Here is a 17954-nt window from a genome sequence, read left to right as displayed (position 1 = left end):
CCCTGATGAAAGCTCGGAATAGCTGATGTCCTCTTCATGCTCCTACTTAATTTTCTCTCTCTCTCTCCCTCCCTCCTGTCCCCCCCACCCCAAGGGCTCCAGAGGAAGGACCCGAAGATTTGCTTGGGCTCACATCTCCACTGTCACCCCTTCTCCTTGGCATAGCCATGCAGATCCCGGTGCCCTCCTGCAGCCCGGCCGCCCGCTGCTCCCGAGGGGCCAGTGTCACTGGTGGGAGCCGCTGACGGTGCCATGAGCCGGAGCCCACCGGGAGCCATGCCACCCGCCCGCGCCAGCCTCCCTCCCTGACCGCCGCCGGGTTTCGGGCCACGAGCTCTGCCCCAGCACGGCTTCGGCGATGAGCGGGAGTTATTTTTGCATGGAGCATCTCTCCTTCTGCCTCCTCCTGAGTGCCTGGAGCTGGGGGTGGGCACCCGGGGGTGCCGCCAAGCCCAAGGGCCAGGGCTACCCGCACATGAACTCCATCCGTATCGACGGGGACATCACGCTTGGGGGGCTCTTCCCCGTGCACGGCCGGGGCGTGGAGGGCAAAGCCTGCGGGGAGCTGAAGAAGGAGAAGGGCATCCATCGCCTGGAGGCCATGCTCTTTGCCCTGGACCGCATCAACAACGACCCCGACCTGCTCCCCAACATCACCCTGGGCGCCCGCATCCTGGACACGTGCTCGCGGGACACGCACGCCCTGGAGCAGTCGCTGACCTTCGTGCAAGCCCTCATCGAGAAGGACAGCACTGAGGTTCGCTGCGTCAACGGCGGCCCCCCCATCATCACCAAGCCGGAGCGGGTGGTCGGCGTCATCGGTGCCTCGGGCAGCTCCGTCTCCATCATGGTGGCCAACATCCTGCGGCTCTTCAAGGTAGGGCTTGGCGAGGGTTAAAATAACCCCTTGGAGAAACCACCGTGGGTGTTTTCACAGTGTTTCTCCATGCGTGCTTCTTCCTCCACGGCTGGGGGTGGGCAGGAGTTGATGTCTTTAAAACCCTGCTCCTGCCTCCCCCAGGTCCCCAGGGATCCCTTCCTCCATCCCCCTCCAGTGACAACACTTTTAGCAGGAGGATTTTTCTCTCTTCTCCCCCGGCTTCATGGTGAGGGGGGATGCTGATGGTCCTAGGAGGCAGGTCACCTTGCAGGGAATAGGTGCGGAGGTGGGCTGAGAACGGGTGTGAGGTGGGATAATGCAGGCTTGAAGGGACTTTGGGGGCTCAGCCCACTGCCTGTGCCCCCCCAGGGCTGTCTCCAGGGTCAGACTGAGTTGCTCAGGGCTTGATCGTGGTGGGTCTTGAAAAAGCTCTGAGGCTGGAGAGGGTCCAGCCTCCCTGGGGGTTCCTCGAGGGTTTGTAGGCTGCAGCCCTCGCCCCACTCCCCCGGCTGCCACTCGAGGGGGCTTGGCCAGTCTGCAGGAGCGGTGTCACCTGGGGGGTGAGCCTGGGGGAGCCCTGGCCATCCTGCTCAGCACTCTGGGTGTAAGACAACCCTTTGCCATCATATAAGACATACCGGTCACCTCCCTGCCTGTGGCTGTCGCCTATAGACAGATGCTCTCGGCTGGCTGCCTGCGGGCAGCAGGCAGCTGGGAGCGTTTCTATACACCCCTGACACCTGCTGTGGGGGGTGGTGGGATAAGGGGGTGTGGATTTGTGGATTATACCCCCAGAAGGTAAGGTCACACCGTGGCCAGGTGGCTGGGGAGCCGCCGGGCTGTGGGGATGGAGGATCACCACGGGCATGGAGGCAGCTGCCACCGCCGGGCTGCGAGGACGGCTGTGACCGCGCTCGGCTCCAGCCCGGGGGACACCGGCCGTGTTGGGGACACTCGTCCTGTGCCACCAGCCCCGGGTGTGCCAGGGGAACAGGGCGCTCCGGGCTGTGCTGGGACAGGGCTGGCTCTCCCTCCCGCTCTCCGTGCCAGCCGCGGGAAAGCCAAGGAGTTGATAATTACTTTCCCCCCTCGCTGTGCCTGCCTTTATCCGCCGCAACATCCCTGGGCTGGAGAGAGTGTTTGAACAGGAGCCCCCTCCGCAGCCAACGGCGGGGAGAAATGGAAATACTCCGCACGTGCAGCAGCGATGGGAGCCCTGTGCTGCCCTCGCAGCGGGGTCCCAGCTCTGCCTCCCCTCCCAGCACCCCGAAACCCCTCGGTTCTGCAGGCCTGACGCCGTTTTCCTTTTTCTTTTCCTTCTCTCCTCTTCCTCCGGCATGCCGAGAGAGCCGGGTGCCCTCCCGGGAGGGCTGGAAGCTGTTAGCGAAGACAGAAAAACCAGATTGCTGATGGAGTTTGATTTTTCTGGGTCCCTTTTTTTTAAAGCGTGCTAATGTTCCAGGCGACGAGTGAGAGGGCTATTCAATAATTAAAATAATATAAATTAGAGGGAGCGGGAGGAACTTAAAAGCTATTTGCTGAGACAAAAGAGATTGAATGCTTGCTTGGGAGAGGAGGAGGCAGCAGCGGGAAAGCAGGCAGGAGAGTGACAGTCGATGGAGTGGGGGGTACCTGCGTCCTTTCTAGGTTATTATTTTCTTTTCCTCCCCCTTCTCCTCCAAATTTGATCCCTGGGCAAAGCAGCTGTGACCTGTGCGGGAAGGGTGCCGCGGAGCCCAGGTGCACCCATGCCCCAGCCTTGCACCCGGGCACTGGTGCTGCTGGTGGCCCGGTGACGGCATGACTGAAGCCCTGAGTGCCCCCAGCAACTTTAAAATTCAGAGATGGTCTCAGCCCGAAGTGAGGAGATGCAAATTGGTGGACAGGCGGGTTGAGGATGGAGAGCTGGAACCCCCCAGGAGGGATGGGTGCTGGATGAGCTCAACCCTTCCCAGTCAGCAGCGAATCCCTGCGTGTGGGTGAGGGAGGGTGGGTGCGGAGTGGGTGCACTCCCTGGTGGTCCCCTGCACCAGGGACAGAATTCCCATGGGACGTGGGGGTCTCACCCCACCTCGTTGAGCAGAGCTGCGTTCCTGCAGGGGCTCGGGGGCACTCCGGGGGCTCCCCCCACCGTGACCTGAGAGCTGCTGCTGCTGCTCTGTTATTCCAATAGCGGGTTTATGGCAGGGACATGCTCCAAATGGAAATAAGGCAACTTCCATTTCACGCCGCCGCTGACCTTTAAGCGCGGGTGACTCCGCTCTCAGCGGAGGTTGGTTCAGCAGCGTTGGCCGTCGCGGGTGCCGCTGTGCAGGCGGTCGCCTTTGCCCGTTCCCTTGGGAATGACACTCATGCCGGGGCTGGAGCCGGAGCTTTGCGTCCTGCCTTTGCCTTGTGGCACCGCTGCCCGCATCCCCCTGCAGCACCCGTGCCGGGAGCCCCCGGCGTTCCCCTGGTAAGGGGGTGCTGGGAACCGAAACAGGGGGACCCGGTCCTGATGCTGGAGGAAGCAGTGAGAATGCCTGTCCTGGATGGAGCTCGGTGCCCCCTCCCCGTGGGCAGCTGGTGGGGGAGGTGAAGTGTGAGGTTATTTCAAGTGCCCTGTAACTATTTTGATTTTTAAATCACTGAAGTGGTTCTCCAGGGAGGGGGTTGTAGCACATCCAGCGAGCAGCACAGACACACAATCAATTAGAAAGTCCAACAAGGCGAGGAGCAAACAGCATCCCCAACCCCTCCCCAGCGCCTGGGTGTGCGCTCACCCCCGTGCCCATCGGGTTGTGGGCAGGGGCTGTCCCCTCCCTTTGTGGAGCCCCATTTCCAGGGTGGCTTCCCTCGCCCTGCTCCGGCAGCGGCGGGTGGGTCGCAGCAGGTCTGCATCCCACTGTGGAGATGCTGCAGAGCCCTTGCTGGGAGTGGGTCTGAGCAGCCCCCAACCCCGGTTTATCCCCAGGAGCTTGGAGCAGCCCCTTCTCTACCTCTCTGCATGGTGGAGGTGGCTGTTCGTGCCCAGGGATGATGCTGGGGGCATCCCTGGTCCCTCGCCCCATCCCACGCTCCCCTCCCATGCGTCCCACCCTGCTCACCTCCCATACAGCCCCCCAGCCCTCCCCCACCACCGGCAAGCCTTGCCCCCTCCCTGCCAGGGGTTTTGTCGCTCCCGCATTACATAAATAAATAACGTGTCCTTCGTTAGCTGCCGCTGCCTAATTAAAGCTGTACATCAGTGGAACAACTTGCAGATGCGGCATCCTCTGTCCAAGCCGGTTTCATCACTCCTCGTAGCGCTGCCTGCAGAAAAAAACCTTCCCCCAAATCCCCGGTCTCGGCTCCTTACGATAGCATCTCTCTGGCGTCACCGCCAGAGCTTTCTGGCACGCTCCAGCTCCTTCCCACCCCTCTCCGCTGGCTTTCCAGCCTCAGCTCTACCCGATTTCTCCTGCACCACCACAGCACTGATGGTGTCAAAGGAACCGGGTCCATCCCCTGCGAACGTGATCCCCGAACAGCTGTGTCAGGGTCTGGGGTTTATTTTTCAGCCCCATTCAGAAAGAGCTGGGACATGATGGAGCTCGAGTGTTTGGCTGGGGTGAGGAGCATCCCTGGTGAGAGGATGGACTCGACACGTGCTGGATACTCTGAGGTGCTTGTTTTCTTCGTGGCAGCGAGTGCAGCAGCTCTTTTTAGCATGGGGATGTTGTACAGCTTGAATAATTCACCCAACGAAGGATGGTGCCCGTCGCTCGCGTGGCAGGAGCCGGGTGTGCTCTGCGCCTGCGGGCACCAGAGGTTTGGCTGCCTGGGGCCAGGATGCTGCAGCCGTGGTGGGGATGTGGAACTGGATCAGACCCCCAGTGCTGAGCCCCCCCACCCCAAGCTTGTGTCCATTCCCCACCATGGGGGATGCTCCAAGGCTTTGGGGGTGGTGGGATGGGAGGGATGCTGCGTTCGACACCACGTTTTCCCACTTACTGGGTAAATAACCTTCACGAAGCCGGGAAGGTGGAAATCGGCCAGGGGATGCTGTGATTAATCGCCCGCTCTGCTCCTGCCACTTCATTTCCTTGTTCTTCACGGGGTTTATTAGAACAAATTGCAGCTGCCGGGCTCCCCTGGGCTGCCCCAGCCCTGCAGCCCCCGGCCACGGCGGCTCTGCTGTACCCAGTGAGGAGGAGCGGGAGGCCGAAGGCACAGCGGATGGCGGGTCCAGCAAGGAGCAGCGACCACAGCTTTCTGCTTTGCTCTCGACTGGGATGGGAGCTGGTCTTTTGGAAAAAGGGACGCAACCACCCCTGGCAGCACTGGGGTCTTCCCCTGGAGCTGCCTCCCTGGCATGGGAAGCCGGGTCCGTGGGCAATTAAGAAAAAGTTTTCTTTCTCGTCGCTGGTTTCACATCTGCCTCCGGCACCCCCGGATGAGCCGTCTCCTTTCGGCATAAGGGCCGGCCCCGAGATCCTCCCGCAGCCGTCGCGCTTCCCGGCGCTTGATTTCTTGACAAGAGCCAGATTTCCTGAAGGGACCGATCAGCTGGTGCCTGGCCAGCGTCAGCGCCGGCGTCGGAGCTGCCCGATTTACACGCTCGGTTGAACAGGTCATGGCAAAGGAGCGGGCAGGTCGGGGAGTGCATTGCTCCCTGCCCCGAGCTGTGTCCCCTCGAGCGGCTGCCTTTCGGTGGCACCGGAGCTGGGAAACGGAGGAATTTGTTACCAGCTCCGTGTCACGTCGGTGCATCGCGATGCCTGAGCGATTTGCCTGTTCCGTGCAGTAGGAGCAGTTCCCTCTGTTTCCAGCTGGGGAAACTGAGGCACGGAGACCTGGTAAGCAGCCCAGGGTCTGCAGGGCACGGGATCTTTATCGCTTTCCGAGCAGATGCCAAGGGCTGCATCCTGCCTTGGCACTGGGGCTGACCCTGTGGCCCTGGGAAGGGGCAGTGGGCTGGGGGCTGCAGCTCGCTCTGCTCCGATGACAAGGTCTGCCCGGCCCCCGCTCGCCCCCTCGCTCCTCCAGCCCCTGCGGTGCTTTACGCTCTCCTTAATTAAAAGCTGCCGTCCAAATGGCTCGATGATGGAAATTCTAATTAAATCAATTCCATCTTGTCGGTGGACCAGAGGTTTGCATAAGATATGCATGAAATTAATGATTATGGTTGGGGAATTAGCTGCTCCCGACCCTGGCTCCGGCGTGGGGGGGCTGGTGGCAGGAGAGCGGGGCTGGAGAAGGAGCCCCTTCTCGTGGGGATGCTCCCGACCGGCGCACGCGGCTCCGGCTGTGCAATGGCCTGTTTGGGTTTTTGGCTCCTTCCCTGCCGGCTGCTCAGGCTGATGTTTGGATTGATGGTTGGAGTTGGAGCATCGCAGCTCCGCCAGCCTCGCTGAGCGGCTGAAATTCCCACTTTTGCCTGATTTTCCCTGATCTAGAGGGGATTCCGTGCCGCTGGTAGAGAAAACGCCGTGTCAGCCCGTAAGCCGTCCGTAACGAAATGAGTACGCAGCCAAGGTGTGTTTGGGGTGTGTTTGGGGTGGATCACACCAGTCCATGGACCCGGGGGCTGGGGGGAGCAGGATGCCACCCCCACCCCCAGCTCCCGCCTGCTCGCTTACCCTGAGGGATGTTTCTGCAGGTCGAGGGTGGTTTTGGACGATGCTGACTCTGTTTTTTTGGTTCAAAATAAGGGAGACAGGAGGTTTGACCCCCTGCCCTGGGATTATTCCCCATTTTTGATGGGACAAGGGAGCCTTGGGGTGCGGGAGAGCTGGTCCCACTGATTTCCCCACCAGCACCGTAGTATTTATCCCAGACTGGAGATGAGCCAGGCAAGGTACCACCAGTGCCCAAATACGCAGCCGAGATATGCTTCCAGCTTCCCCTTCCCCCTCCTCCTCCTTCTTTCTAAGAACCGTGAATTCCCTGCCTGCATTTTGCTTTTATGGACCTAAAAGGACTTTTGTCTTTTATCCGAGAAAATAGCTGGTGCCGGGAGTTGGGCTATCGTAGACCAGGAGATCAAAAAGGCAGAGGGGGAAAAAAGGCAGAAGAAGCCTATGAAATGCTCATTTGGGAACTGGTATTTTATTTTCAGTTCCATCTGAGGCAGAGGAGCGAAAAAGAAAAGCTCTTTCCGTTTGTTTATTAAAATACAGCTTCTCGTTTGTAGCCTGTAGATCAACAGGTATTTTCTAGGCGTCGTCTTCCCGCAGGGCTTCGGGCAGGATGGGCAGCCCAGGGGTTAAACTCAGTTGTGGACAGGATGCTCAGTGGCACTGGGGAATAGCTGGCAGCTCTCCACCACCAGTGCCCTGCTGAGGAAGCAGGGATTTATTTAAATTAAACCATTTTGCAGAGAAAAAAATAATTGGGAAAGGATCCTCTGGAAAGGCAGGGCTGCATCCCTGGCCCCAAACCTCCTTTGATGTGGGCACTGTTTTGCCATGCCCGCTTGCCCGCATCGCCTCTACCCTGAGCCCCCCGTGCCCGTCCCTGGGCCGGCACGGCTGCGGGCAGGAGGGAAGGAGAGCAGGCGCGGAGCAGCCCCCCCGTTCCCCCCCCAGGATGAATGATTGCCAGACGAGCGCCTCGCCTGCTGAGCAGAATTTTAATCGAGTCTCACGCACCGGCTCGCAGCCACAGATACCCAAACGAGCGGATCACAGCCCCTCGGAAAGGAGCACAAAGCAGATTGTCACGGAGAGTAATCCTATTTGTGCCTTGATAAAGATTCCTTCCTTTCCCTCTCCCACTCCTTCTCCATCTCTCCCTTTTTTTTAATCTTATATTTTGCAGGTAGGTAGAAGGGTGGCTGCTCCTTTCCAGGGGCCTTTTAGCATTCAGGTGGAGTCGTGGGTTTATAACACCGGTATCGCATTTAATAGAGAGAGACGGGGCGGGGGGAGAGTGGAAGAGGGGAAAATAACAGAGAAACAAAGGAGAAACTGTGAGACGCAGCCTGGGAGCAGGAGTGGAGGAGGATGGAGTGTGTCGTGGGGATTGGGAGACCCAGGAGGGTCTGTGGGGTGACACCGGTGCAAGTGTCCCCATCCTTGGGATGCTGCGACCCAGTTGGGCTCCCAGCAAGGTGGCTCGGGCTTACAGCACGGACTGGGGTTCCCACAGACCCCAAACCTCTCCATATGCCCTCCAAGTCCACCCAGGTGTCTCCTCTGCTGGGAATTGGCTAATTGCTTAATGGGGAGTGGGGACGGGTGAGGCCAAAGGCAGCCTGAGCTGATTTAGGCATTCGGCACGACCAAGGTGCCTGCTGAGCTCGGAGGATTACTGGGCTCCACTGCGGTCCCTCGTTGCAGCCTCCCGTGGCTCTGGCAGCGTTCGTGCTCCTGCAAGCTGCGATTATGGAATTATTCCTGAACTGGATTAGAGGGAGCAGGAGAGGGGGAAAGTCCTCTAAGAGCTGAGGGTTGCTGCTCTGCACCCGCGTGCCCCCAAGGCACGGGGAGGTTTGGGATCAGCGATGCCCTGGGCTGTTCCTCCTCCTTTTGCTCTGTCCTGGCAGTGAAGCAGCATCTGGGGGAAGGCGGGAGGGCAGCGGGTGGCCGGACCCTTCCCCGGGCAGTGCTGGCTCTGGGCAGGGCTGCTGCTGGCTCCGCAGAGCTGCTGCCCTGTAGCTCCAGCCCCTGCGATTATATCGCTGCTGAATTTCAAACCTTTCCCAGGTTTTGGGCAGGGCTCTGCCACCCTGTGCCATGTGCTGAGCTGCACCTGAGATAGGTACCTGCTCGGGTGTGGGCTGAGGGGATGATGGATGGGGCTGTCTGGGTGTTTGGGATGTCTTTGGTTGGGAGCTTCAGGCTGGTGGGGAGAACCTGGGCTTGATAATTTAATAATCCTTTTCCATCTTTAAGCTGCATTAAGGTCTGTGGTGTGTTTTGGAGATGCGAAGTGCTGTGTAAGTGTTAAGCATCGCATGATCCCGCGGTGCTAAATCATCCTAATGTGCTGCGCGAGGTGCGGCAGCTCCGGATAATTTAAAGGGCTTGTTTATGGCTTGGGTGGACAAGACCTGGCGAGATGGGTCAGATCTGTCCTTCCTGGGGCGGGAGGCCAAAGGGTGGCTTTAGCAGTGCTGTCTGGGGCAGGAGCAAGGTTTTCCCTTTGGCATCACCCATGCCAGGCACATCCAAAGCTTAGGAAACCCTTCTGGGGTCCTGCTGGGTGTCCCTGAGCTTCAGGAGGTCCCGAAGCCCCCATGTCTCCAGGGGCTGAGCCAGCCTGTGTGGCCAAGGGTTGGTACCTGCTTTGCCTGGATGGTGCTGGTCCCCTTCGCCCAGGCAACACCCAGAGGCACCCACAGCTCATGCTGACCGGCACCCATGGAGATCAAAGCAGGCAGGCAGGGGTGTTACATGCAGAAATGAGAGCTTGGGATGCTCTGAACCTTTCCCTGCAAAGCCTAGGGCTCCCCAGCTCCTCAGTGGACCTCAAAGAGACTCGTTGGTGGCTGCTCTGCCCTGGGGCTGGTTTCTGTTCTTCCTCAGGAGATCCTGGAAACCTCCTGACCTGCTGGGCTCTGCTGAGCCAGGTGCTTCCACAGGCAGAAATGTAAAGCAGCAGTTCTGCATTTTCCGATGGTTTTATTTTCTTCCTTCCCAGACATTGGTGTGTGTGGCTTTAGACTGGTCTGGAGGGCATGGAGGAGATGTGTGTCCTGGCATATCTTGGGGTGTTTTTGTGTCTCCTGTACCCAATTATGGATGGAAATCACTAGATAAAGCCTTTGGGTTACTACCAAGACCCAGTAGAGCTGATCACCCTCCACTTTGTGGTCTCCTCTCCATGAGTTGCTGGTTCTGGGTGCTGTGAAGCATCTTATGTCTGTCTGGTGGCACCTGATCCATGATCTTCTTTGATTTTCACATCCCTGTCCCACAGAGCAGAGCTCTGGGAGTGTGGGCAAGATGAGGGTGATGCAGTGGGGTGAAGATCACCTCTTTCTCCTGACGCTTTGTCTTTCTCCCTCCCAGATCCCCCAGATCAGCTATGCCTCCACCGCACCAGACCTGAGTGACAACAGTCGCTACGACTTCTTCTCCCGCGTTGTGCCGTCTGACACCTACCAGGCCCAAGCCATGGTGGACATCGTCAAAGCCCTCAAGTGGAACTACGTCTCCACCTTGGCCTCTGAGGGCAGCTATGGTGAAAGTGGCGTGGAGGCCTTCATCCAGAAGTCCAGGGAGGATGGTGAGTGAGTTTCTCTTGGGATGGGGGCTCGGAATGGTCTTTGGAGGAGCTGGGGATGGAGGAGAAAAGGCAATGGATGGGGATGGAGGGATCAATCTGGTTGGGCTTCTTGGCCTGAGCTGGGTTGTCGTTGTGGTGCATGAACAGGGGTGGATGTCACGGTTTGGGGGATGGTTCTGGGGCGGTGCAGGTTTTGGGGCGGCCCTGCTGATTGCAAGGACAACGTAGTGTCCAGCAAGGATCCAAGCTCTCCAGCAAGGATCGGCACCAGCAATTCCAAGCTGCCTCTGCAGGGCAGGCTGCTTTATTGCTGCCAGCTCCTTTCAGAAAACATCTCGAGATCCTGTTCCCTGTTCACCAGGAGACCTCACATCTGCTGGGTCTGCGGCTGCTGAGCCGGTCTAACCGCCTCCCTGCGCAGCCAAGCCACGGTGCTGGGCGCATTCCAGAAGAAAAGACTTTTACAAATGCTCCCAGGTTTTAATAGAAAATAAAGTTGGCACCGATGTGCGCTTCACCCAATTTTAGTGGAATTATCCCCGAGGGCAGGTGCTTTAACTTGTCTATAGGCTTTGGACAGGCGGAAAGTCCGTGCTCAGCAAAACTCTTTGGGAGGATTTGTCTGGAGCCAGAAAGCGTTTTGCTGACGGGAGCGCTGGGATGCTTAGGGGGGATTAGCAGCTTCGGGAGGAGCGGAGGAGCTCGTGGGTATCAGCTGGTGGCCGAGCATCGATCCCAGGGCTGGCTGGGATGGTGAGGACCCCCCGCGTGTTGCTGTCATGGGTGCTATTACCATGAGCCCGGAGCTGCCTCGAGACCCCGTGGAGGGACAGGCACAGCACCGGGGTCCCTCCTGGCTCTGGCATCACTTCGTCTCCGCAGCATCACGTGCCACGGGGCGAAACAGGAGCTAAAGAGTGTTTTCCGAGGCAGTTAAAACCCCGCAGTGCACAGGCTGCTGCCTATTACTGGCTTAACTGTATCTGAATGGCACATTAAGTTCTGGCAAAATCGGTGGGACACCGGCCTATCTGGAGCCAGTCAAACTGTGTTATGGCCTTATAAATGGATAAAAGGAATAAAACTTCTAGGTGATGAGCTCCTAATCAAAGCCCTATAAATAGGAACAGCATTAATTCCGTCTCGCGCGCTGCGCGCCCTGGCACAGGGAACCGGCTGTGCTTTTAATACGCCGAGAAACCCATCTGGGGATTCAACCTGGAATCTGCTCTTCAGGATTTTTAACTTGAAAAGCAGAATGTTTTCCACGGGACTGGGGTTTGGGCAAGGAGGAGCACGTGGGGAAGCTTGGGAGGAGGTGGGTTGTGATGCTTGTGGGATGTGGGTGCTGTGTCTGCTAACCCCACAACGGTCTGGCTAGAGGCGATAACGAGATTTTCATCTGATTACAGGGGGAATAAGGGAAAGCAGCCTTTTGTCAGGTTGAGGGGGGCATTATGTATTATCTTAAGTGTTTTTGTGCTCTAAAAAGGGAGTTTCCTTGCCCACCTCGGGCTGAGCACCATGTCACCCAGTGGTCCCATCAGCCCTGCCCTGGGCATCCGGCTGATGGGACCACTGGGTGACATGGAGAGGTGACAGTAATACTGGGTTAAGCATCTTCGTTAGTCCACGCCTGGCCCTGTTGTGCCCTTATCCCACAACAAGCGTGGCCGGAGGATGCTCTGTCACCCCATCCGTGGCCACTGCCCCCCTGGGGGGTCCAGGTGCTGGGCTGCACATGGCCAAGAGGAGCAGGTTGATGCACAGGCACGATTTGAACCCATGATCCTTCTCCATTAAGCACCAGTAAGGAGTGGTGGTGGGGACTGGTGGTCCCACAGCAGCGCGAGCGCTTCTTCTTTGAGCTACCTGTGGTGACGGCGAACTCCTCTAACCAGATGGTTAATGATACGCCGGCGTAATTGCAGGGTAAACGAGGGTACACGGAGCCGGAACGCAGGCGTGTTAATCCAGGGCTGAGGCAGTCCTGTGATTTGTGTATCCACATCACCCAACGATTATGTGCATTAGTGATAATTTAGTTATCAAAAAGCATAATTCCACTGTAATTGCGGCATAACAGCGGCGTAAGTGCAGCCCCGTGTGTTATCAGCAGTAGTGCCGCTTCCCCGCTCCGATTTATTTTATTTATAAATCAAGAGCTGCTGTATATCAGCCTGAGTGCGGGGCCCCGGGGAAGTGGCTCTCCCTTGGGTGCCTGGTGGGCTCCGAGCTGCTCCCTAAAGCATCTCCCCTGGGAGGGAGCGCCAGGGATTGGCATCACTCCTTGGCCCATAGAATCATGGAATGCTTTGGGTTGGAAAGGACCTCAAAGATCATCTAGTTCCGCAGCCGTGAATAACAGAGCAGTTGGACCAAGAATGTGTGTGTGTTTTTTTTTTTTTAATTATTTTTCTTTTATTTTTTTTTTATTTGAAAATCCCCCAGCCTTGCCCCCCGTGGTGGCAACTGCAAGGTTGGAGGAAGAGCTGGGCTGCGCCTGCTTCACCTTTCTGTCTTCCTCCATAAACAGGGACGGCTCCGCTGGCACCAAAAGGCTTTACACCAGTGCGGAGCTGCTGGGAACTGGTGAAGGATCCGTCCCTTCTTTTATAGCCTATGTGTATACGCCCAGCTCTCCTTTGCACTTCTCCGGCAGCGTAAAGGGTCCTGCGATTTATGGCTGCTTCAGGGTGCCTCCAGCCTGTCGAAGTGATGTAAAAGGGCTGTGGGTTGACTCCGGATTTGGCCTCTGCGTCGGGCTTGCCCGTAGTTTGTCAAGTGGCGGAGTTTACCCGTGCTGGGGTATTTATGCCAGGGGGAAAGAGCCAGCCCCTGTCCCTGCGGGATGGAGAGCGGCTGGGGCAGCGCCTGCTCTGCCCGGGGTGGGTTTCCCATTTCCCACCCGACCCTGGGATCAGGGTGAGCATCTCCCCCCTCTCCTCCCGAGCGGTGCTCCGCTTCGTTTTTCATGCCAAGCCTGAGTCTTCGGAGTCGGTTTTTATTTCCATCAGGCAGTAACGCTCATTGCTGTAGTTAGCAGTTAGCATTCAAGCTGTTTGCTTTCTGATGCATTATCAACTTGACCTTCAGTTTCAATTTTTAGCAAAGCCTCGCGTTGAAGCCTTCGCCGTCGCAGCGGAAAGCGTTGCTGCTCGAGGCGCAAACCGACCCCCTCCGCCGGTGCCGGGGGCAGAAACTCGCCCCAGGGACGGGTTATTCCATGTGTCACCCCGGAGCGTGCCCTGCAGCCAGGTCTGGCCCCAGGCTGCCAAGACAGACTGACCCGGCAGGGCGGTATATTTTATATATTGCAATTACTCTGGCGATTGCAGTTGGTTGCACCAGTGTCTGGACAGTCCTTATTCACTAGGGCAATGAGTTTTTGGGTGCTAGCATGGCAAAGATGTTCTGCCTGCAAAGGATGAATTTTCCTTGGCTGCTTTTAAGTGTTTTAAGCGCTCCCCCAAAGCATCCTGCTCCCCAAAAGCATCCTGCAAAGGCACCAAGGTGGAAGGCAGGGCCAGCAGCAGGGTGTCCCCAGCGTCCTCCATCTCCTCTTGTACAGCATCTCCCTGAGCCTGATCCCTGGCATCGTTTTGGTGGCGGGGCAGAGCGTCCGCAGTCCTTTGGCTCCGTGTGTGTTGACATCTCTGCTGTCGCCGAGCTCTTGGAGATGAAGAATTAGATTTATGTTTATGTAATTTAGCTGGTGAGTGCGGCATGTTATGCCATGCGTCGTAATGTGCAGCGCTCAGTTTTGTGGAGAGGGCAATATTTCCAGCCAAATGCAGTCTCCTTAGTCATGTGTCTGGATCAATTTTACACTGTCATTTCCCCCCTCTATTGTTTCATCCTTCGCTGAGTTTTCTATATTTTTAGTTAAGAGGCTGATATATATTTGTGATGCATTTGTTCATCCCCATGTGACACCCGTGGCTGTCTCTTTCTGGTTTCAGCCGGGCTCATTACTTTTGGTTGATGCATCAGGATGTCACCCCCAAAAAAGCCGCTCCTGAGTCTTAAGGCATGACCAAGCACCGAGTATGTCTTCACAGCAGATTTCTATATGTAAACCTGCAGGATGCTAATCCTAGTTATTTGCTGGCCTTGGGGATCGTCCTGTCCTACACCTCAAGGATGCTGTCCCTATGGGACAGCTGGGATGGACGGGAGGATGCTGCTGGTGGGTACCTGCCCCGGTACCTCCCGCTGCTGTTTGCAGGGAGATTTCTCCCCCCCAGCAAAGCGTGCAGGAGTAGAAGAGAATGACCTTCATCCCGGTGATGGTGAGGTGTGACGAGCGGCTGGGCAGAGCAGGGCTGGCGATCTGGCTGCCTTCATCCCCGAGGACGCCTGTTCTTGTGCAGTCAGCACTCGGTTGCCGCGCTCACCGGAGGGCTGGTGCTCGCTGCCGGCGTCTCGGCTCCGCGGCCAAATCCTCCCAGCACGCAGCTGGATGTTTTATCGTGGCACGATGCCGAGAGCCCGAAGGGTCCCCGCTCTGCGGGAAGGCTGGGTTTTGGGTGAATCTTTCCTTGCAGGTGTTTTCTGGCGATGACACCGAGGGAGGTGGCATCTCTTTTCCCTGTGGGACTTGAATGGAGCATCCCTGAGTGGGTCCTTTCACAGTGTGGCTCAGGAAGTGTCCTTGGCACCCACGGGCCAAAATAATGGTTATACCCACCCCCTGAGTTTTTGTGCTGGTCTCTGTCATCCCACCCCCTGACCAAAAATCAGCACCAGCTCTTGCTGGATGTGGCAACTCTTTGTGCTGGACAGGGCAGCCAGAGAGACAGATCTGGTCACCGAGGCTCTGCTGCCATCACCACTTTGCTCTTAAACTCTTTGCAGGCTCCTTGGAGGCACAAAACGTATTTCCTGGCTTATTTTCCTATTTCTTTCCTCCCCACTGCTGCTTTTCTTTTTCTTGCTATCAACACTGTACGTCCCAATACAGCCTGAAGGGAAGCGTGCCTCAGTTTCCCCACCTGAAAACCTTCCCTGCCCTCGAGCTGTTTGCTGGTGGATGTGAAGTGTCCTACAGGCTGAGACTGGGGGGAAAGAGAGCTGAACTGGGGAGGGGGGGCTGGAGCTGAACTGAGGCTGCTGGGCTGGGAAAATGCTCCCTCCAGCCCCGAGGCTTGCCCCGTTTGCTGCTGTAAATAACACTGCCTTCGCCTCTCCACTCCACTCCTTGTTTTCCCATCCCGCATCGCTCCCTTTGTGCGGTGGGAGCAGGGAGGGAGGCGAGCGGGGCCGGACAAAGAGGAGTTATTAGTTGTGGTCAAGGCTGGCGCGTGGGCTCTGGCTTGGAGCCCAAACCTGGGCTTTGGAGGCAGCCCGAGCCAACACCTTGCTCTTTAATGTTTTCAGTGTGTTTTGGTGGGGGGCCTGGGCTGGTGATCTGGGCTGGGTTGTGCCAGGCAAATGCCGATGCCTCCATAGAGCTCCCAGTGAGGTCTGGTCCGAGACTGGGGGAGATGGGAGACACAGCCCTGGGGAATTGGTGAAGTGGAGAGCGTGTGTGTCTTCCATAATGTGGGCTCGGGTTGGGAGGGATGAGCTAAATCATCATAATAACTGAAGGGAAAAGCTGTCTTTGCTTTCAGGACTCATCTGGCACTTCAGGCCCCAGCTCCTGGAGTTCACGTGATGGGTGGGGATCTCTGCTGTAGAGAATAAACTCAAGCCTCTGGCTGCAGAGCGATGCTCCCTTTGTCCCCAGGCTGGTAGCGGAGGTGCTTTTCCAGCAGCAGGACAGGGACTCGTGGGATATCGCAGCCCTCGTGCCGGTTAATCCGGGTATCACTCTCATTAGGGCTCTGCCACAACAGAGGAGGGATGAGAGCCGCGTGCGACGGGAGCTGGGGCTGCTCGCTGGTGCTGCCCTTCTCCCTTGGCTTGTGCCGTGGCACAGCGCCGTTTCCCAACACACCGCTCTCCCCAGCCTGGCCGGTGTGCGGGTACCATGGGTGTAGGGAGCTGTCCCCAAACTGCAAAGCCACTTGTTGCTGCTGTGTTGAGGATGGATGGATAGGTGGGATGGAGGGATGGAGGGACGGACAGATGGATGGATGGATGGTGCGAACCCTCGCCCTGTGCAGGACATCCTGTGCTCTGTGATTAGACCAAAGCACACCGGTCCTGCGATGGCACAGGAGCGTGGCCTATTCGAGGCCACAGAGCCACGTCTCTAATGACTTCTCCTCTAATGAGTCAGTTTCTGGAGGCTTTGAAGTGACATGAATAATGAATTCCAGGGCAGGGGAGCAGCCAGCTACTCCCAATTAAGACTCTGGGCTTGGGAATCTCCGTTAGACGGCTGGAGTTGGGAAGGGAATGCCGGGAACACGCAGGGGAGCCGTGCAGGTGCTGCTTACAGAAGCCAGGCTGGGCAGAGCCTGCTCCCGTGCCCAGGGCTGCCCGGGGAGCACGTCGCTGTTGCCAGCACGGTTGAGCTGGGTCCCCCTTCTCCAACCCACCAGGGCCGTGCTTCGCAGCCGCCGGCTCTGCGGGAGCGCCGGCAGATCGCTCCCTGATTGATGGTGTCTGTTAGCGGCAGCAAAAGCTGATTATCTACCTGCAATCAAGAGGCCACTTCAGCCTCGTGCTTCCCGCAGCGGCTGCGCTCCCACCGAGCCCGTAACGGGGGAGATTAAGCCCTGACCTGTGTTTGACAACACGCGTTAACCTGCCTTAATGAGGACAGTCCCCGGGGCCCCCGGGCAGCGGCTGGCAGAGCCGTGGGGGGGCCGAGATCCCACCGGGCTGGGGGTGATGCTGGTGGGAGGGACACGGTCACAGCTGCGTGCTGGAGGACGGGGGCAGGCAGCAGTTTGCTCCCCGAGGGCTTTGCCCTGCCCAGGGTGGGGGTGACATGCTCAGAGGGAAGTTTTTGGGTCCAGACCCTCATGGTCTTGCCCCCGGGGCCAAGGTGGGAGTTGGGTGCAGATGAGTCCCCAGTGGCCTGGCTCTCCTGGCAGGAGGGTGGGTTGTTTGCCGGAGGGTGAGCCCTGTGGCAAACCCTTCTCGTTGCAGAGCTGCTCTCGCTGCACGTCCTGGTTTGCACGGGAGATTTTCCCTCTTGCTCTGATGAGCATCTGCACCAAGACCTCCTTTGGTGGGATGGGGCGGCCGCCGCTTATTAACCGGGGTGGGCTCGTTACAGTGAGCTCTGAGAGGTGGCAGAGAAAGGGCTGCAAGCGGCAGCGCCGGGCATGCCTGGACATCTTCTGTAATTACATGCCACCATTTCACTCTCTCTTGGTCTCTCCTTCCCTGGATGTGGGCTGCTGAAAATTTCATCCTTGGCTCTTTCCACCAACCTTCCTGCAAAGCCATCAGCTCTGCCACCGTGGGACAGGGCTGGCACCACTGCGGGAGCTCGAGCTGGGAGCCAAAAGCAGCTCTGGTGCTCCTGGACCCTGGGGCTGCAGCTCCAGGTGCCTGGTTGCTGGCCCAGTCCATGGGAAGTGGGATGAGGTTTGGAAACAGGCTCAAGTTGGGTTTTCAAGGTTGTTTCTTGCTGCAAGCGCCCTGCATCGTGCGCTGCCATCCGTCAGTGATGGTGAGCACAGGATCTCACCTGAGCATCCTGAAATCAGGTGTCTGTCTCCAGCAGCTGGCTGTGGGATGCTGCGCTGGTTCTGGAGGCTTTCCCCATTTTTTCCTGCTCCTCTTTGGTCCTTTTCCAAAGCTGGGAGAGGAAAGGGAAATACCTCACCTCCTGCCTTCTCCTGGAGTCAGACCTCGGCCCAAACTGGGGAGTGATGCCGTGCCGTCCCGCCGGAGGAGGGAGAGTGGCTGCCTCCTCCCCATCGCCGCCGCCTCCTCACTTTGATTTCTTGCTTTAAAGGAGCGTTTTGACTAAATGGAT

General features: G+C 57.9%; 1 protein-coding gene across 1 annotated transcript in view; it reads left to right on the top strand.

The window, feature by feature from the left end:
• Positions 1-358: 358 nt before the first annotated feature.
• The window catches only part of GRM4 (glutamate metabotropic receptor 4), a 41484-nt gene continuing 23888 nt past the window's right edge, over positions 359-17954 (top strand). The window contains 2 exon segments of the mRNA XM_086627174.1: positions 359-877; positions 9856-10072. Of these exon segments, the coding sequence (XP_086483300.1) occupies positions 359-877; positions 9856-10072 (736 nt within the window).

The sequence above is a fragment of the Tauraco erythrolophus genome, chromosome 27 (genome assembly GCF_009769465.1).
Source record: "Tauraco erythrolophus isolate bTauEry1 chromosome 27, bTauEry1.pri, whole genome shotgun sequence".
In the NCBI taxonomy this organism is placed as follows: Eukaryota; Metazoa; Chordata; class Aves; order Musophagiformes; family Musophagidae; genus Tauraco; species Tauraco erythrolophus.
The sequence above is the reverse complement of the archived record's forward strand: the minus strand, read 5'-3'. Positions and strand labels throughout refer to the sequence as shown.